Raw genomic sequence first — 20,761 nt, 5'->3', positions numbered from 1 at the left:
AAAAATATCAACTTCCAGAAAAATAAGCCCTTGTAGAGGAAAAGAAAAATAATCATAATATATAGGGTTCAGCTGTGAATGGCCTTTTGCCAACCATAAAAATGTAAACATTGAGTTCTGAATTACATGTGTAGAACTTTATTGAGGTGTAGGAGGTGAGGCTTGTGGTTTACACGAAAGAGAATTAAAGCCTCATCTTCCTGGATGGGAACTTAATCAATGATGCCTATGAATGAAAAATCAGGAAGGAGCAATGTTGACAGTTTGTTAAATGTGTAAAGGAATATAACGAAAGATTCAGCTAAATAAGTCAAAGTGATGTCTCCAGGGAGGGGAAAAAGGAATAGAGGAAACAGGAAGTGCTGATTTAGTAGCAAGTCTTACAAAACTTAAGCTTGATTCTTAAGCTATGTCCATATAGAAGTTAATTAAAATAATGAAATCAAAGAAATGACAACAAAAACTGTTACAATCCCATCTCCCTTATCATGTCTTTTTTGGTCCCCAGGCATGACACTTCTATATTTTCATATTTACAGAAGCATTATCTGAAGTTCCGATATTGGCACCTAAGTGCCCTGCTTTGGTTTGTAGCCAGTTGTACAAGCTTCTAGTCAAATGCCTGTGTACTCATAAATTCTTAGACTAACTATTGTCTGATTTCAGAAGCTTCAAGATATTTGGTATTTCAATTAAATACAGAAGAGTGAAGCCTCCAATATAATGTAAAAAATGATAATGATAGTAAAAATAATAATAGCTAACATTTACTGAACACTTACTATGTGCAAGGCATATAATAAGAACCTACCAATAAATCAGGGTGTCAGTGTACTCTCGTTCCATAGAAGAGGTCATAAATAGGCAGGAAAATAAAGCTGTTCTTTCATCTCTAGAAGGCATCATTCCAGATTAGAATCTGCAGAATTTAGTAAGGAGGTGGCAGTGTTTTTCTCTAGTGTGACTAGGAGAGAAGTGTAAGCTGCTTGCTGATACACTCACCCCTGTGTAACCATGGTAGGAATATAAACAGCTTTCCTGTGAGTCTCTTACTTCTGACATGCTTTGCAAATTATTAGGGCAACCTGCATCGGGCCAATTTAGCAGGGGTTTGGGGGCTTTCTTTTAGGAGGAATTTATCCCAAGATATCTAAGCCAGGGTAATTTCATGTGAACTCACTTTTTCTCCACACTCCCCCCAACTTTTTAGATGCACACTTCACTATGTACGCAGTTTGAGGTTCTGCTCATCTATTTACTGCACTTCTATTTACTCACATAGTGGTTTCACAAGTAATGTATAAAGAGTGTCTTAGTTCATTTGGTCTGCTATAACAGAAATCATATAAGCTGGGTGGCTTATAAACAGAAATAGACTTCTCATAGTTCTGGAGGCTGGATGTCTAAGATCAGGGTACTCGCATGGTTGGGTTCTAGTGAGGACGTTCTTTCAGGTTGTGGCTGGCCATCTTGCCTCTGTAACTTCACATGGCAGAGAGAGCACCAGGCAGCTCTCTGGGGTCTCTTTCATAAGTGTACTAATCCCATTCGTGAGGGCTCCACCCTTATGACCCTATCACTTTCCACACATTGGAGGGTAGGATTTCAACATATAAATTTTAGGGGGACACATTCAGCCCACATAGTAAAGATTTTTCGAGACTAATAATCCCTAAGGATATCAAGATGTGTATACATAGGAACCCTCATTCTCTGTTAGTGAAACATAAAATAGTGTAAGGATTTTGACTGGCAACTTGACAATGTCTATCAATTTTCAAAATGTGCATGTATATTCTGCCTCAGTAATTCTACTTCTAGAAATTTACCTTACAGATACATTTCATGTAAGTATACAAAGGTAATGCATAGGGATGCTTACTGTGTGTTTTGTTTTGCATTGTTTTGCTTTATTTTGTAATAGCAAAAACCTCGAAACAACCTAGCTGTCCATTAATAAAGTAATGATTAAACGATTATACTCTATCCAATCAATAGAATTATTTGTGGAAATTAGAGTAGGATATGTTTATGTGATGTTTCATAAAAGATGTCTATTGCATATTAAGTATATGGATTTATGTCAATATCTATATTGAAAATATCTGAAACTTAAAAATGACTACTTTAAGAAGGTCAATGCTCACTTTTTACTTTATATGATTTTGTACTCTATGTTTTTAAAATATGAGCCTGTATTATTTTTTAATTCAACAACACATTTTAAAGCATGTAATGACTAGTAAGTTACAATTCTAGTTTGCAGCTACCAAGTGAGTGATCTCATATTACATAAATATCCTTTGGTCATAAGACCTGTGAGAACATACAAGATGAACAGGTATAATCAGTTAAGAAGATAAAATTAAGTTAGATTTTATTTACTACCATGTGAATCAGGGAGGGGGAAGAGGTACATATATTTGAAATACGAGATTACTTTCTCAAAGTCCTCAGACAATCTGCCCGCCTCGGCCTCCTAAAGTGTTGTGATTACAGGCGTGAGCCACCACACCCAGTGAGATTACTTTCTGATGTTTAACTTAAAAAAGAAAAAAGATTACAATATGTTTAGTCTCAAATGCATATCAAGATATAGGTGACTCACAGGGTTTTGTCTCAACACAGGAGCAACCCAGAGAAAAAGCAGTTCTCTGCCATGTAAGAGCCTGTGATTTCTGTTGCTATGTGTAAGGACAGACAGACAGACAGACAGAATAAGATTTTAAATTAGAAAAAATCCTTCAGGAGCAAAGAAAGTGCAAGAGAGACATGAGGCAAGTTTTAAGAAAACTGTTAGATAATTTTTATGAAGGAAATGTCTTACATTCGGATTTGCCAAATAGGGCGTTATTTTCTCCTGATAAGTTACTGATTTCCATTTTATCTGCTCTTGCTGTTCAGAAATTGAGCCTGTCCGTGTCCGCATTCACATGTTGCTTCTGGGAGCCAAGAGTCATCTGAGTTAATAGAAAAGTCACTAACTAGGTTACATACGACAGAGGTTCTGTATTCCTAGCAGCTTGCCTTATCTAAGGAGGGAGAAGGTGCTAAACAGGATTTAGGTATACCCTCCTGGTTTAGTAACAGAAAAATGATGGGGTCTAATCTTTCTAATTACACCCTATGGATATCTTATCTAGTGCCATCGTCAAATATTTTCACCTTTAACTTCACTCATTACATTTTTAAAAATTGCTTTTGCCAACTTGATGTTTACTGGGTCTTATTCCTTAGTTTCTTTCACACTAACACCAGTAACTTACCTGTAGCTCACCTGGTGAACCTTAACAGGGTGAGTACATTCACCACCATGACTGGACAAATGACATGAAGAAAACAGTCACGGAAGGGTCAAAGCCTCTCAAAGTCATGCTTATTTTCTACTAAATTCTTTTGCATGATTATGACATTGAATGGGGTCTCAGTAAATGGGAAATTCAACCTAAAATTGAACTGCATAGGCTGGAAGTTAGGTAAAATTTGATTCCATTTGAATAGTTCTAAGCAAGCAATTTGTTACCCTTTATCCTTTAGTGGAATTGATGAACAGGTGGTTTTCAGAAGATCACTTGGTAAATTTAGCTTCTGAAATTTGAGCAACTCAGGATCTGATTGGTCGCTCTTGCCACATGATAATTCGGAGCCCAGGCATCACGCTGGCTTTTGCCTGGGGTTCTCAGGAGGGGAGAGTTGGGAGAGGATTTGCTGCTGAGGAAATTTATTTGGTAGATTGAAGGTAAGGCCAGTTTATGACTTTTTCTGTAATACTCTTTCAGGAGATGTTCCACAACTTCCCTTGAAGTGTTTTTCAAAGGCTTGGGCCATAACTGAGGAAATTAGTGGTAGAAATGTGGCTAGGAGCGTCTAACCCCATTGCCCTACTAAGGCCCTACTAATATCTGCTATGTACAGTGTGCGATTAGAGTCAAGTCCTTTGCTAACCAATTTATTGCTCGACTGAATCGGCTCTCTTGTCTAACGTTTTTTTTGCCTTCGATATTTTTTCCTAAATATATTAGTATGAAAAAGAAGATACATTGCTCTACGTTCCTATATTTATCCTGTTCTACTGGGCTTCATTTGCCCGAGGAGTGGCAGTTTCGCTAGCTTAACAAAACCAGCCACTGCAGGGTATTGGTTTACATGGCAAACATCTTTGGATGAAGGGACAGCTGTTCCGACTCATCATCCACTTCATATCAAGAGTCTGACTCTCTGGCATCAAACTGTAGAGGCCTTGAGAGATCCTTTCACTATTTTCTGCATTAGAAGCTTAGGCTAAGGACTGACAATCCTATATGTACTTCAGTCAGTGCTTTACAACTTTGTTATTTTTCAGGTTTAAACGAGAGCTACAGAAACTAAAGAAAAAGTCTGTATAAGCCGATGGTGTTCGGGAAGAAAATAACTCCATTGCCTTGAGGTTTCTTTTTTTCTTTTAAAATTTGTTGACAGATGTACTCTTATGGGTTCCAATTTGAAGCCTAAGATATACAGCAAACAGTGGATCAGGGCAGTATAGAAAACTAAGTCAGCCCTCTTAGAATTTTGGTGCTGGGGAAAAATTTCAGCTTCTTCTGAAACCCAAGCTGGCCTTCTTTCACTAAATTTTTTGCTGGAAAATGTCTTTTCTCTAAGTGTTTGGAAGTTTAAATTCTCTGTTCCCTGAGTCCAAACTCTCTCACTTCCTTACCTCAATTTCCTTTTACAATTTTAACTAAACTGATTATGTAGAAGTAGCAATTCCCAATGCTGAAGGAATAAAGAGAAAGAAATTTGAAGCTTCTGCTGTTTATACATGTATTTTAAATGTCTTCTCTCCTTTAGCCTACAACAATATATGAATTTGTACAATAGTTTAGCTTCAAATTCTATTTTTATGATGTCATAAGATAATTTATGTGCTGGGAATAGACTCTAACGTGTTTTCATTTGTGTGGAATATGAAAAGTTTGTAGGTGCCACTACTACTCTGGAAAAATGGCAGATGACGAAGAATATGAGGAGGTGGTGGAGGTAAGATTTAAAAAAAAACACTGACAGCAAACTATTTTATGTAGTGACAGTCAAAGCCATGCAGGTGAATTAATCATTCGAAAAATACATTGTCTATTATAACTTCACAAAGAGTCCTCATTTAAAGCATAAGAAAGGAATATTTTATGTTCAGTTTCACTATAATTACGTGGGATTTAGAATTGAAAGGAAATATCACTGTTTCCCACTTTTGCTTTTCTTTAAGCTCTCAAAAACCAAGTTGGAGTAAAGGCAGGTTTGAATTCGTCTTCTAAAACTACTTTCTTCCCCAGTTCCCAACCCCAATGTTCAAAGGGACAGAGATGAAGAGAAAGTTCTGAAAACGGAACTCTTGTCTTTTAGTGTCTGCATAGCAATAGAGGAAAAGATCTACTCCTTATTCTTTGCTTCAACTAGCTAATCATCTATAGGGAAACATGGCTTAGATATTCAGAATAATCATACGTATGAAATTATATGCATATGTGAGACTTATACATAATACATACACATGTGCACAGACACACACATACACGCAAATATAAATAAAGGTATGAAGTTCACAGTGATAGTTGGAGCCACACCTTCCCACCAACTTCATTATACTTACCTAAGTGAACAAGACTAGCTTTTGCTTTTGAATTTTGAATAAGAACAAAGACTGTAGTGGGTATCTTAAAAATTTTCCTTCCAATTATTGGTGGACATCTAACACATTTTACAAAGCTATTAATCATTTATTTTATATTTATTTTATATCCTTTTGTTTTTGTCATCTTACAGTTTTTCCTCACCGGCTCTTGCCTTTAGCTTCACATTCTAGAAATAAAATCTAAAGGCTTAGAACTATAATGCACATAAATACAGTGCCATGAATCTGAATGTGCTTAGTAATTACCAATTAATGATGATGATCTAAACACATGAAAATCTCCAAATGCCTAAGGCACTTGGAGGCAGTTTTGAAAATCTGTGCTTTTTAATAAGACTGAAATTAACTGTAAGAGCTACCCAGAACCAAATTTTAGGTGGCAGTACCAAAATTAGTCTTTGGAAAATTATTTTAGTGACCAGTCTATATTTAGATGAAGAAAATTTTATTTGTTCTACAAATAAAATTACTTTTATTACTGAAGGATATGAGGGAAAAAAATCGAATGAATCTCATACAATGTAACATTCAACCTCTCTGGCTTAAATGCTGATGACCACATCTTTCATGCTGATATCATCACTAGTGTGCATTTTACTTATGTACCTAAGGGTCAGAAATATCATTATCAAACACTAATATAATTATTAATTAAATTGTCTTCCCTCTGATAATAATGCCAGTAACGGTTTTTACTCTCCAACTTAAATATTCCTTATCTTTCTTAAAATAATTGTGTACCTTTGCTACTGGAAATTGTCCTTAGTGCTAGACTTGATTGATTCAACTAGATGTCATAAAAAAGGAGGGGGCTATTTTTAGACATCTCATCCCTACCATTTTGTTCCCATTACAGCTTCTGGGTCTAACCAGCAGGTGATAAATGAATAGACTGCCTGCCAGAAAGTATTGAACTGAGATCTCTTTGACCTCAAAAAAGATTATGAGCATAGGAGGGTGGAGAATTCGAAAAAATGGCCAGGGAAGATTTTAGAAAACAGAGAGGAACTAGCTTTAAAAATATGCAGAAAACAGAGAAGAACTGGCTTTAAAAATATATCTCCTTGGGATCTTGGACATTGAAATAAAGTTTTACTGTTCTCTCTACTCCAACTTAAACTTGGAAAGAAAGAAAAGAAGCAAGGATGTACTATCTAATTAGTGGCACAGCTCTAAAAAAAGAGCGAGATTTGGCATACAAGTTAACGCCAACCATTTAAATAATGTTGCCTCTTTTATAAGCGTATTTCTAAGATGGATTTACCAATGGTGAGAGCCCAACAAAGGTAAAAATGAATGGTTTCCAAGGAGCTGCTTTTAAACTTGGATGCTGAGAAAATCCAAAATAGTTGTGAATCTTCCATTTTATTTTAGTATTTCTTCTGAAGCCACTGATGTTTTGTGTGACCGGAGGAGTGACTCTATGTGGCATCAGCATCAAACAATATTTTCTAGAGTGTCCAAATGATATTTCTCATGTGCTGAAAGTCACAACTGTAAAAAAGCAAATCTCTGTCCTGTCAGTGCTTGTGATTTTTGTTGCTATGTGTAACGATATACAGGCAGAATTAGATTTTAAATTAAAACAATAGCTCAAGAGTAAAGAAAGCACAAGAATGAGGAACATTAGGCAAGTTTTAGGCGGCCTATTGACAATGTTTAAGTAATCTGATGACACTTCACTGAACCAAGAATGCAGGCCATTGAGGGAAATTTTGCATCTTAATGTTTTCCCTTCCCTTGAGTGCTGTATGTTTTGGTGTCAAAGATAAGAAAAATGAAGCATAAAGTGTTATATATCCATTTTTTTTTTAAACTAAGAAATGAGCCAAGTGTTTCATCTTTATCCCTTTCCTCACGTGCTTGGCCTAAACAAGCCTCTCCTTCTGTTCACCCTACAGAGCAGGTGAAGCTAAGGACAGGATTCCTCTCTCCTTACACATCTGAAACCAAATGTCAACCAGTTCCTTTCTGCATCTATTTATTGCTGGTGATGTCAGAAGTAGAACAAAAGTAGACTCAGTTTTAGATCCAGGCTGCAGATCCGTCATGCAGGCCATGATGACCTCAGAGCCACTATGGCAAATTGCAGCCTACCTTTCTCACACTTCGTGATGAGGAATCTTCTCATTTTCCCCTTCATTCCCTAGCATTTACCAATTTTCATATTAGCACCGCTCTGTTTAGGACAATCACACTATTGAAAGGGACTCACGCATCACTCCAGAAGAAACTTATTACTTACCAATCAGGAGGGTATAGGAATAATTGAGATGTGGATATACTTTGGGATCTTATTATTTCCATGATGCAATCCATTTAAAAATGTATTCACACTTGAGTTTCTGTTTTAGTTTACTGTTAGTTTGCAAACAGTGAGTTTTATCACAGTTCCTCTCTGCCCAACCCACACACTCAGAATCTTCTTATTGTATTCTCTTCTCGGCAAATTCTATCTTGGCGACCATAAAAACAAATTTCCATGTCCCAGTAAAGTAAAATAGCTTCTCTTGATTAAAATACAGCCTCATACACTTTTCTCAGCCCTCTGCATCTCTTTGTCCATTTGGATGGCATTCACTTTAGCTTTCCTGAAGTATTACAACGTGAAGATGGGTTCCAAACTATGAACAGGCTCCTTCACCTACCCCTTTCCCACAGACATTCCAAATCGACCGAGCGAGTGCAGTCATCTAAGTGGTTCAGTTGAGGTGCACGAGAGGTGGTTTCTGCTTTGGTTCTCTTGCCAATGCCTTTGTGCTCTATTTACAGTACTACACGGAAGAAGTGGTTTATGAAGAGGTGCCGGGAGAGGTAAGGCCCAGCCCACAGCTGCATAAACTGCATTCTCATTAAAGCAGGAAGAGCTTTCTCCTTTCTCATACTCCCAGGGCCACAAAGACAGCAAAAGGGATTATCTGACAGAGGATCACTCACCTACCTGTGCCCAGAAGCTGGTGTGAAAGCACAAACATTACCTGTTTGATGGATTATTTCACCTTTTTTTCCTATTCAACAAGCCCAAGATGGCAGGGGGTGGTTCTCCCTGTTGCTCCTGTGGGATATTTTTGTGTAGGTGATGCTAATTATAATGTCGGTGGCTATCCCCATTCTCCAACAGCGGCAGGAGGGATGGCCTTGGCTTTGTGATTGGCATAGGGACAAGCAGTTTTATTGTGTAGAGTTGTAACTTGTAGGTCACCATCTCTGCCACCAGGGATGGTGCCTCCAAGGCTTCGTCCCTGATGATGCATTGAAATGCTACTCAGATTTTAGCACATTAGGAATTCTAAATAAGCTATTACCATAACTATTTCAAGTTCAAGCTCTTTTTTTTTTTCCAAGGTGAAATACCTTTCTCACACTTTAGTTTCTGCATGCAGCTGTTTCTCTTTGAGCATGACGAACAGTGATATGGATTGTTAATCCTGAAGCTTGTTCAGAGAACCTGTGACTGCATAAAAACTAACGTCTGTAGATGCTGTAATTTGGTTAGTTTCTCACAGTCAACCATGCCTTAGTAATCATGGGCAGAAAACAACCTATTAGCAATGATGTGGCAACACTAGAGGGGGTTTTTATAAATGTACAATTTCCTTACTAGGTTCTCTTTTCATAATTGATGCTAGAATTCTTTGGTACAGATGATATTAGCTGTGAAGGGAAGGATACTGTGAAATGGATTGAAGATTGGCTGCTTATCTTTTTTTCTTACATGCATTATTTTTAACCTTGGACTAGACCCAAACTTGGGGTCTTAGTATCTTCCACTATAGCCTGCTGTAAGAAATAGTAATTTCTCACCTACTGCATAGATAGGACTGTTGTGAGGATAATTAGCCCATTGTGTTGTCATCATTATTCTTGTCCACCTAAGCATTTGTCAGTGTAAATGGCACTCCAGTTCACATTAATTAACTGACTAAGCCAAGGGAATGAAAATCTCTTATAATATTGATGCGATTCATCTTTTTTTTAAAGTTCATTATTCTTTGTCTCCTATCTACAGTGGAGAATGCCTAAATCCCTGTGGAACAAACGACCAATTTTCCCTTAGTCACTTACAAGTTAATATCAAAGTCGATAATTTGAGCTTTGTTTGATTATCTTAACCTTTTGTTCCCCAACCTCAAGTTTGCTTTTACTTACCCAGACAACTTAAGATTTTTAACTGTTTAAAAAAAAAAAAAAGTTTATTGCTGATTTTTCCCCCTACTTTGAAGTATTTGATTGTCTTTCTGCAAATGCAAACTTAAGGCAATATTGCAAAGTAATAAGGAGTAAACTTTTTATTCCACACAATCCCGACAATCAGCATTCAGATTTATGTAACATAATGTGCCTTCGTATGGCTATAGTGTGCCGTTTCCTGCTTTGGCTTACTTTAGATATGGAGAAGTAACACCAGGCATGTAAATCTGATTTGGAGTTAAAATAATACATACTGAGATCACAGTAGCACAGTTTTTACTTTCACAACAATGTTGAATATCAAATTTTCAGACAATAACAGAAATTTATGAGACTACAACGACAAGGACGTCTGACTATGAGCAATCGGAAACTTCCAAACCAGCTCTGGCACAGCCAGCACTGGCACAGCCGGCACCAGCAAAGCCGGTGGAGAGGAGGAAGGTCATCCGGAAGAAAGTGGATCCTTCAAAGTTCATGACCCCCTACATTGCACACAGTCAGAAAATGCAGGATCTTTTTAGCCCAGTAAGTTTCAAACAACTTCTGTTAACCTCGTTTGATTATTAAGAAATTACTGTTCTCAGCCCACTCTGTTTTGGAGGCTGGCTGGATTTTATTTCTCAAACTTGTATGAAACAAAAACTTATTTTGCAAAATATAGGCTCTTGTGACTGTTGAATTTTCCTTTTATGTCGTTCATTTATACCATTGCGGCCTAAGAAAGCATTCTTATTGAAATCATTCCTGCAAAATAAGCATAAGGCCAATCATAAAGCATTTATTGGTATTTAATCAGTATTAATTAGCCAATCTAGAATAATGAAATCATAAATACAGATTTAATTTAGGCCAGTTCATGGGAGCTACATAACATATTTAAACAATGTCAGCAGAAGAGCTTCTTAGTAGACTAGCTAACAGCATATAAAAAGGTATATATAGGCCGGGCACGGTGGCTCATGCCTGTAATCCCAGCACTTTGGGAGGCCGAGACGGGCGGATCACGAGGTCAGGAGATCGAGACCATCCTGGCGAACACGGTGAAACCCCGTCTCTACTAAAAAATACAAAAAAACTAGCCGGGCGAGGTGGCGGGCGCCTGTAGTCCCAGCTACTTGTGAGGCTGAGGCAGGAGAATGGGGTAAACCCAGGAGGCAGAGCTTGCAGTGAGCTGAGATCCGGCCACTGCACTCCAGCCTGGGCTACAGAGCGAGACTCCGTCTCAAAAAAAAAAAAAAAAAAAAAAAAAAAAAGGTATATATAAAGAGGTATAAAGTGAAGAAGAACATTTATGTTAAAAATCCAAGATCAGACTAAGAACTCATTTGAAATTGAGGCTCTGAATGTTTGGCTCTACTTTAGAACAGTGGTTATTAACCATGGCTGCACACTGGAACCCCCTGGGAGTTTTAAAACTAACGATGCTCAGGCCATTCTAGTTTAATTGGTTCAGAGTTGGGCCTGTGCACAAAGATTTTTTTTTTTTAAGAAACAGACTCTTTCTCTGTAGCCCAGTCTAGATCAAGCAGTAGCTTGATCATAGCTCACTTCAGCCCCAGACCCCTGGGCTGAAGCAATTCCTCCTACCTCAGCCTCCCTAGTAGCTAGGACTACAGGTGCATGCCACCATGTCTGGCTAATTAGAAAAAAAATTTTTTTGTAGGATCTCCTAATTTGTTTTTTCATAGAGGCAGGGTCTTGCTATGTTGTCCAGGGTGGTCGTAAACTCCTAGCCACAGGTGATCCTCCCACCTTGGCCCCACAAAACTTTAGAATTATAGGCATGAGCCACTATGCCCAGCCCTGTACAAAAGGATTTTTAAAAGCTGCCCAGATGATTCTACTGTGCGCCCAGGTTGAGAATCACTGCTCTCAATCGTCCCTGATCTTTAAATTCCCATGTACAGTTCTGTAAGTTACACTGACTGACAGCAGATTCAGACACATTTCAATGGGTTTAATTTGTTGATTGTCTATGATGGGCTGAGGTCTCACTGGGTGGCTTGATTGAATGTCCTCTGGAGGCTTAAAAAAATGAAATATAGCTTAAGAGAATATTGGAGCATATAAGACTAAAGTTTATGTCAAAAGCATCCTATTGAGGTTAAGCAATACATATTCACTTTTGGTTAAATGATAGCAGCTCACTATTTGGTAAATTCCTAGTTCAGAGCCTTGAATAATCTAAGACAGGTTTCTAGAAACGAGATTTTCTTACCTTCTTTAGTGCTTCAGTATTCAGCAAAGATAGAATTTTTGTCAATATATTGCCATAAATTCTTATTAATTCAGATCCTATGAACCTAGAATTTCTGGTGTTCTGAACGGAATGTCAGCAAAGGTCTGTAATAGTTTTTAAGTGGTTAGTAACCAAATCAATAGTATAATTTAGATTGTTGACTACTCCACTCAAGAGTACTCCCAAAACATTTATAATGGTAAATTGTGCACATTATCATTAAAGCAAGAATTCATTGTGTATTCAGCAGAAATAATAAAATCACATTCCTAAATTTATAGAATATAATTCAGACCTGCCATTAATTCAGCTGGTGTCTCAGCTATCGTAACTACTGAAGTTTAGCTGCAACTTCTGAATTGAATATTTTTGCATTGTATTAGCAATCAAATCTTTTCAGAATTAACTCAACTTCTATATTTATTTTCTAAAATAATTGAGGTTTAGGCTTTTTATACATGCATTCAGACAAAAAGGATTGAAAGAATCATTTTAGGGTATTTCCAAGACAATAGTCTATAATAAATTTGTATTGTCTCCAAGATCCAACTATGTTTAGGAGAAGCAATTATCAAATCTATTTTAGTTTTTGCTGAGAGTCAGGGTAGGGGACAAAAAGAAAGCTATTACAATTGATAATTGTTATAACTTGAAGGATTTTTTTAATCAGATGGGGTAAGTATGTTGCTTGAAATTTTCGCTGCTGTCTTGTTAGGCTAATATCTGATCTCCTTTTCAGAATAAATACAAGGAGAAATTTGAGAAAACAAAAGGACGGCCATATGCCAGTACAACAGATACCCCAGAACTTCGCAGAATCAAAAAAGTACAAGATCAACTCAGTGAGGTGGGCTGTATTGCTGAAATAAAGGACAGGGACGTTTCAAAATAAACCTACTGCTGGGAATTGTGGGCTCTAAATATGTGCTGTGAGAATGAGGAGTTGAATTACCATGAGTTAGTTCACAAATCTAGAAAAGCATGAACCATAGATCATGTTGCTGTAAATGTGAACCCAAAGAAATTTCTAAAAGCTTGGTTTAGCAACTTAGCTTAACAGGAGACTATGAGATGGAAGCTCCAACTCACTGTGGTTCTCTACACTGTAGCACAGTAAGGCCAAGAAGCAGCAGGCTGGAGATCCAGCCAGGAAAGCAGACAATCTGTAAGTGCAGGTGTTCCTTTGAAGATCACAGTTTTCCAGCTAAAATGCAGAAACTATGCTTTGTGATGCAGACCTAGAGTCACTGGGGTAATGCTTTGTGGTTATAAGAAATTCCTTAATATACTCACATGTTCATGACTGTCGTGAACTCTGACTGTGCATTATTTGAGCAGGTTAAGTATCGAATAGATGGTGATGTTGCTAAGACTATCTGTCACGTAGACGAAAAAGCAAAGGATATTGAACATGCAAAGAAAGTGTCGCAGCAAGTCAGTAAGGTAAGCCAATGATATGGATGGCTGGGGTACTCGGTAGCATGTGCATCACCTCTGCATTGTCTTAGAGGAGAAAATTGAACAGGCCTGATCCTGCTCACCAGCCTCATGGGCAGTGTGAATTCAATACCTGTATTCATCAAGAAGGCTGCACAGATGAGTGGCCTGTAGAACCTATGGGTGGATGGAAGAGTCCCCCTGCCCAAAGAGGCAGCTGTGACTCGGCTCCAGGCTGTTGCTGCATGGAGTCCCAGTGTCACCAAAGAAGCTGAGGAGCTAAATTTTTAATTGAAAGGGATTAGCATTTTCAATCAAAAGCTGACTATTGTAGGAAAAGTAGTATAGGACGTTGGCATGGTCAATGTTTTCCTAGTAACACGATGGCAGCCTTTGAGCAAGGACGCCTTCAGGAGTCTCCCTTTGTTGTTTAAATCCTCATGCCTTTGGATGAGATCTCAAGCCACAGGTCCTCTGCTCCTTCTGTCTAGGTTTTATACAAGCAGAACTGGGAAGACACCAAGGATAAGTACCTGCTTCCTCCTGATGCCCCTGAACTTGTCCAGGCCGTTAAGAACACCGCCATGTTCAGCAAGGTAAGGGCCTGCTCCATCCCCACTTCTATCTTCCTGTGTCATCCCATCATATACTTCATGTAATACTTGGTGAACTCTTGATCATCTGGAATACAATTTCCCAATCTTTTTATGAGTAGCCTTGAGACATATGAGACTGTAGGGGTAGGGCTTGGCAAAAAGGAACTGAGAGAAAAACTCCTAGGCAGAGTGGGGAGAAGGTCACTTGGGAACCTGAGCAACCTGGGGGCAGAGGGGGGTGTCTGTGGAAAATGAAGGTGCTGTGGAGAACCAGCTGAGAGAGCCATAAAGTAATATCTCAAAATTGTCTTTAGACCCTGTGCTATACTTTAGATGTCCCTGGCTATTAACTCTAATTAGAGGTTTATTTTGTGACCCAACTTGCAAGTGTCCTATATTGCCCCGAACTACGTGAAGTGCTTCCTGGCTCCTTACATTGTGTTAGCACTTGTAAGTGCTATTGATAAACAATGACAAATAATGTCAACAACAACAACAACAACAACAAGACAGGTCGAGTCACAGAGAAGAGATGAAACAAAATCAGACCACATCTGCCCCCCTGAAAATAAGAAAAACAGGGCATGCTATCAGTAAAAATGACTTGGGTTGGATGGAAAGGGGGAAGTTATCTGTGAATTTCATTTACCTTTGCTCTCACCTCGCCCTTGGTTCTTTAGGTCATTGATGGATGAATTCAAAACTGCATTTTGTGTAAATGTGACCCTACTTCCTCCTAACTTTTCTTTGTTTTTTTTGATTTAGAAACTGTACACTGAAGACTGGGAAGCAGACAAAACTTTGTTTTACCCCTACAATGACAGCCCAGAACTGAGGAGAGTTGCCCAGGCCCAGAAAGCTCTCAGTGATGTAAGTGAAATGCAAGTGGCACCATTTAGGTGTGCAGAGTCAGGGGAACTTGAATTACATCTTCTGGCCAGATGTTCACTGCAACTCTTCTTTATAAGAGGCTAAATGCTGTATTTCAGAGGAGTACATCTAGAATTATTATAATGTATGATGTCTCATTTAGATTAGATATAATTTATACTTTATATTATTTAATCTAGTCCAATTTCCTCTTCTTATAGGTGGCAAACCTGAATCTGGGGTCACATTAGTTAGTGGCAGAGCCTAGGCTTGTGAGCTCAAGACCAGTATTCTTCCCACTGGAGCATGAGTTCTTCTTTTCCCTTGACTCTGGTTGAAGTTGTTCCGTGACAACAGAGTGGCAATTTTTAAAAACCTATTGTAATCATAGCCACCTTCCCAAATCTATTAAGTAAGCAATGTTATGGAAGGGTTGTGCCTTGCTATCCTAATCATCAAGTCCAAATTGTGGTATATCTCCCTTTTTCTGTGGGTGGGACCTGACTAGTGTACTTCTTAAAACATATTTGTGGCTGTGTGTGGTGACTCACCCCTGTAATCCCAGCAGTTTGGGAGGTCAAGCAGGGAGGATTGCTTGAAGCCAGGAGTCTGAGATCAGCCTGGGCAGCAAAGCAAGACCCCGTCTCTACAAAATATATTTTTAAAAAATTAGCCAATTGTAGGGGTGTATGCCTGCAGTCTCAGCTACTCAGGAGGCTGAGGTAGGAGGATCACTTGAACCCAGGAGGTCGAGGCTGCAGTGAGCTATGATCAAGCCACTGCACTCCAGCCTGGGCAACAGTGAGACCCCCGTCTTAAAAACAAACAAACAATGACAACACTAACAACACCCAAACAAACCACAAACACATTTGTATAGTTATCCCACAAAGAGCTCTTGCTATCAGAAGATACTTCAGTTAGTGAAAAATCAGTGATCCCACTTGCCAGAATTTTCGTATCCTAGACCTTGAAAACCGTATGTTAGAGGAACTTAAAAGGCTTACTAGAGTCCTTAGGCTTGAAACCAGCAGCAGCAGCAGCAGCAGCAGCAGAGAGACCCACTTGGGCCTAGCACTCTCCCTTGTTTTGAGGTACTTTCTTACATGACCATTGGATTTGCCGGGAGGCCACGTTGAAAATCCAGACCGCAACTCCAGTCTTCAGCAGAGCACTGCATTATAAAGTGACAAGTGATTTGACATTCAATTGTCAGTTAGATCCCTGGAACCTCTGTATTTATTTATTTATTTATTTTTTTGAGATGGAGTCTCGCTCTGTCTCCCAGGCTGGAGTGCAGTGGTGCAATCTCAGCTCACTTCAAGCTCCGCCTCCCGGGTTCACGCCATTCTCCTGCCTCAGCCTCCCGAGTAGCTGGGACTACAGGCGCCCGCCACCACGCCCGGCTAGTTTTTTTGTATTTTTGGTAGAGATGGGGTTTCACTGTGTTAGCCAGGATGGTCTCGATCTCCTGACCTCGTGATCCGCCCGCCTTGGCCTCCCAAAGTCCTGGGATTACAGGCGTGAGCCCCAACGCCCGGCCTCCCTGGAACCTCTTATACTCAATTTGGACTTAGTAAACTGATTGGGATTTACTTCTAATGGAATCTAGGGTCTGATCTTGCCATGAACCAAAATTATACATACCAATTTGATGGTGTCTCCGATTTTTGAGGTCTAATTTTTAATGCCACCCTCTTAATATCACCTGCAAGTTTAGTGGACATTTTTCTATTTCACTGTCCATGTAATTGGCTAAAATATAATACAGATACACTCCTATCCTTTCATTGGTAAGTTAGGAAATAGAGAAGGTATAACAAAACTTTGAAGTCATCTAGCACATGGTACCAATTTTAATGTGTGAGTACTTCTTGCTTCTCCTTCAAGATTAGCTTTTTGATTCTGTATCTCACAGATTCACAATATTGTTGCATGGCTGTTATCAAGTGATCAACAGTAATTTATTGAAAGTCTATTATGCATGCACACCTGGCAGGATAGAAAAGTACTACAAGCAGTTTTCATCCTTTCCTCTGAGAATTTATAATCAGGTTGATAAAAGAAAAGTATGATATATCAAGCAAGAAAAAAGTTAAAAATGGAACAACAGTCTAATACTTGCTATAAGACAGACAGAACACGTGTGAGTAATCAGAGAAGGCCATGTGGAGGTGGTGGTCCTGAGGGCATGGGTGGTGATGAAGAAGAAAGGCATTTCGAGTAGAGGGAGCACTCGAACAAAGGGACACAGGTAAAATGAGGTCTGAATTTTAAGGGACAAGGAAAGTGAATGATGTGAGTGCTCATTTGGAGGGCACTTGTGAGAATGCTGGCAGCAGGACCTTGAAAGGCAGACAAAATTGCTTCGACATGGAATGGTAAGAAATAAGAGGCAGCATAAGATTTTGGAGCAGAAAATAGCATGATAAAAATAGAATCTGGAGTAATTTTGATGAGCAATATGATAGATTGAGATTAGGAAATACAGGAAAAACTGAGTAATTTGGAGAAATCTATTTTAGTAATAATTAGGGCAAAGGAGAGGAAGAAAGGAATCTGAGGGTAATAAGTATTAATAAGCATACATGGCATTGGATATTGGAGCCAAAGGAGAGAAAGAAGCCCTAGAGGAGCTTCTGACTGTAGACTGGTGGTCTGGGTGAGTAGGGCAACAGCTGATAAAGATGCATTAATGGAAAGAGAAATGGAGTTGAGATGATTGAAGGACACTTCAGATCAAGGCATGCTATGGATAAATTAGAAAGTACCATTGCTCAGGTGTGAGACCAGGGCAAGAAATTAATATTTGAGAGTCGTGAGAACAAAGTGATAGCCAAAGACATGAACATCTATGAAGGAAGCAGAAGAGTGCATGGCCAAGGGCAGAGTTTTGGAGGACACCCACACTTGGGACTGAACAGGAGCCAGCAAAAGGATGAGGGAACAAACAGCGAAATTGAAGAGGAACCAGGAAATGCTATGTCATGTAAGCCTGGGAGAGGTTTCCAAGAAGACACTTAATCTCCTATCTCGCTTCATCTATCAAATGGAGAGATGAAAGGTTACCTTCATACCATTCTAATGCTATGGACTTTGAACAATGAAAGTTGGCCACATGTTTTGAGCAATTAGAGTAGAAGATGTAATGAAAGAGAACATGCAATAATGAAGTAAAGTCTTCCATGCTATTCCTCAAAAAGATGTGGCAGTTAAGGCATAGCTTTTATTTTTATTGCAGACCAAGTATGCACTCAGTATCAGATTACTGACACGCCTATTAATACTGTTGTCAGCACTGTGAACTTCTACAATTATTGGGCACAGAGCCATAAGCAAACTGTTGTTTGCAGAATGTACCACTGGGTAGGCGCATAGATTTCTGGCTAAGGGCTTGGGTTTAGAGGCTGTTGCTACCTCTCCTGTACCTTCTTCCTGTGTCCTTCTTAATCTACTTATCATGTTTTACTTATTACCTAAGAGAGACAAAGTACTTTGCATACACTAAGAGTCTTTAAGCTGATGCACAATACTGAACTCTTTTTTTTTTTTTTACTTTTTAAAAAAATCAGATCATTCTCTATAACAGCAGAATTCTAACTAAACAGAATTCTGAAGAAGGTTCCTAAGAAATTAGGACTTCTAGATCTGATTTGTCTGAAACTTCTTGGCAGGATATTCTACTTAATAAGCATTTCTCCTGTTCAAGTGTTGCTTTTTTCCTAAGGACTTAACTAACCATGAAAAATTCTGTGGTCCTATGCCTAAAATAGTCTTCAGTCTGTGTTTTTGTTTGGTTTGGTTTTTTGTTCTGTTTTGTTTTGTTTTTGTTTTGAGACAGGGTCTCACTCTGTCACCCAGGGTGAAGTGCAGTGATGCAATCTTGGTTTATTATAACCTCCGCCTCCCAGGCTCAAGCGATCCTCTCGCTTCAGCCTCCCAAGTAGCTGGGACTACAGGTGTGCACCACCACACCCAGCTAATTTTTGTATTTTTGGCAGATACAGGGTTTCACCATATTGCTCTGGCTGGTCTTGAACCTTTGAGCAATTCATCCGCTTTTGCCTCCCAAAGTGCTGGGATTACAGGCATGAGTCACCGTGCCTTGTTTAACTTATTTAAAGGAAATTAAGCCAGGCTTATTTGTGGAATTTGTGTAAATACATTTCAAAATCTGTCTTTTGTATCCCAATTGATCTGCTGTCCATGAAAGCTTTTGTTATAGGCCCTAGGTAGATATTATTGGGATAAGATATAGTTAGACTTGGTTAAAGTATAAAGATGATTGGGACCTTGGGATTATTCAACTGCCTTACTTGATAAATAAGAATACTGCCATGAGGAAGGGGAAATAATCATAGAAATCTCACAGTTGCATCATGGAAGATTAGAAAGATAATTCTCCTCTTGAGCATTCCCCCGTGGCCTCAGTGTGTAAGACACGCATTGAGATGTCAATCATTGACTCTTGCTCTAGCTAGGTACTATGCAGGCCATGAGGGTTCCCAAGGATAGGACATCTTTTTTGCCATCCCAGAGCTCACAGTCAAGAGGAAAGAGACATGTAGACAACAAATTACAGTGTCATATGATGACCCCTTTAAAGGAGGTAATGGCCAAGTTGAGTGAGATCCCAGGAGAAGGTCATCGCATCTGGCTCAGGAGTCAGAGAAAGCTTGGGAGGGGAGTCATGCTTGTCCCGAGCCATGGAGAGGAAACAGCGGTTTGCAGACAGATGGGGAGAGGGAACAGCATGTACAAGGCCCTGAAGCATCTGAGGGCTTCATGTGTCTGGGGATCTATGAATAGTTCTGCATTTTTGGAAGCAGGGGCCAAGTCTGGTGGGAGAAAAAACCAGAGGAGTCAGTAATGAAGAAAGAAAGGATGGCAAGAGAGAAGGATATGCATGATTTGTGGGCACCATACTTATTTTAAGGTGATGGAAGTCTTTTATAGGCTGAAGGGAAGGAGCTAATGAAGAAGGAGAGGTTGGGGTTGTGAGAAAGAGGAGGGATGACAGAGAGCTGGGTGCAAAGGATGTGCTGGAAGGGAAAGCACCCTGGGTACAGGAGTCATTCCCGCTGAGGGATGTTTCTGCTCTGAGCCAGGGCAGGGCTTGGAGAGGCAGGGATGAATATGGAGAAGATAAGTGTATAGCGTTTCTTTCCTCTATGAAAGAGGAAGCTGAGAGTAAGGTGGAGTTGATTGTGGGCTTAAGGACAGTGTTGGGGTTTTAGACTGGCTGCTGAGAGTAGGGACTAACCAGAGACACATAATGGGCTGTGCAAGTTTCCTTGAAGACAAAATGGCATTTGTATACCATAGGGTCATAGGGCACAGAGCCCCAAGCAAGCTGTTGTTCACAGAACATACCACTGGGCAGGCATGTCGATTTCAAGTTAAGTGCTAGGGTTCAGAGGCTCCCTACCCTGTACCTTCTTCCTGTGTCCCTCTTAACCCTACTCATCATGTTAGCATTGCCTAATCCATGGAGTTGTGGGTTTTCTTCTGTGGCATTCAGCATCCTAGGCATAAGAACAGAGGAAGTTGGCCAGGTGTGGTGGCTCACGCCTGTAATCCCAGCACTTTGGAAAGCCAAGGCAGGTGGAACATGAGGTCAGGAGATCGAGACCATCCTGGCTAGCACAGTGAAACTCTGTCTCTACTAAAAATACAAAAAATTAGCTGGGTGTAGTGGAGGGCACCTGTAGTCCCAGCTGCTCGGGAGGCTGAGGCAGGAGAATGGCATGAACC

The 20,761-nt window shown here is 39.5% G+C and overlaps 1 protein-coding gene across 50 annotated transcripts in view; it reads left to right on the top strand.

Moving 5' to 3' along the window:
* Positions 1 to 3,661: 3,661 nt before the first annotated feature.
* NEB (nebulin) overlaps positions 3,662 to 20,761 on the top strand; it is a 225,713-nt gene continuing 208,613 nt past the window's right edge. For all 50 annotated transcript variants that reach the window (XM_005573144.5, XM_045367036.3, XM_065525475.2 and 47 more), the window contains exons 1-9: positions 3,662 to 3,739; positions 4,343 to 4,426; positions 4,955 to 5,019; positions 8,444 to 8,485; positions 10,175 to 10,390; positions 12,844 to 12,951; positions 13,443 to 13,547; positions 14,033 to 14,137; positions 14,903 to 15,007. In XM_005573144.5, the coding sequence (XP_005573201.3) occupies positions 4,984 to 5,019; positions 8,444 to 8,485; positions 10,175 to 10,390; positions 12,844 to 12,951; positions 13,443 to 13,547; positions 14,033 to 14,137; positions 14,903 to 15,007 (717 nt within the window). In that variant the 5' untranslated portion in view covers positions 3,662 to 3,739; positions 4,343 to 4,426; positions 4,955 to 4,983. The remainder of the gene's footprint in view (positions 3,740 to 4,342; positions 4,427 to 4,954; positions 5,020 to 8,443; positions 8,486 to 10,174; positions 10,391 to 12,843; positions 12,952 to 13,442; positions 13,548 to 14,032; positions 14,138 to 14,902; positions 15,008 to 20,761) is intronic.

This window comes from Macaca fascicularis, chromosome 12 (genome assembly GCF_037993035.2).
Source record: "Macaca fascicularis isolate 582-1 chromosome 12, T2T-MFA8v1.1".
Lineage (NCBI taxonomy): Eukaryota > Metazoa > Chordata > Mammalia > Primates > Cercopithecidae > Macaca > Macaca fascicularis.
Note: the sequence above shows the minus strand (reverse complement) of the source record. Positions and strands in the feature narration are given on the sequence as shown.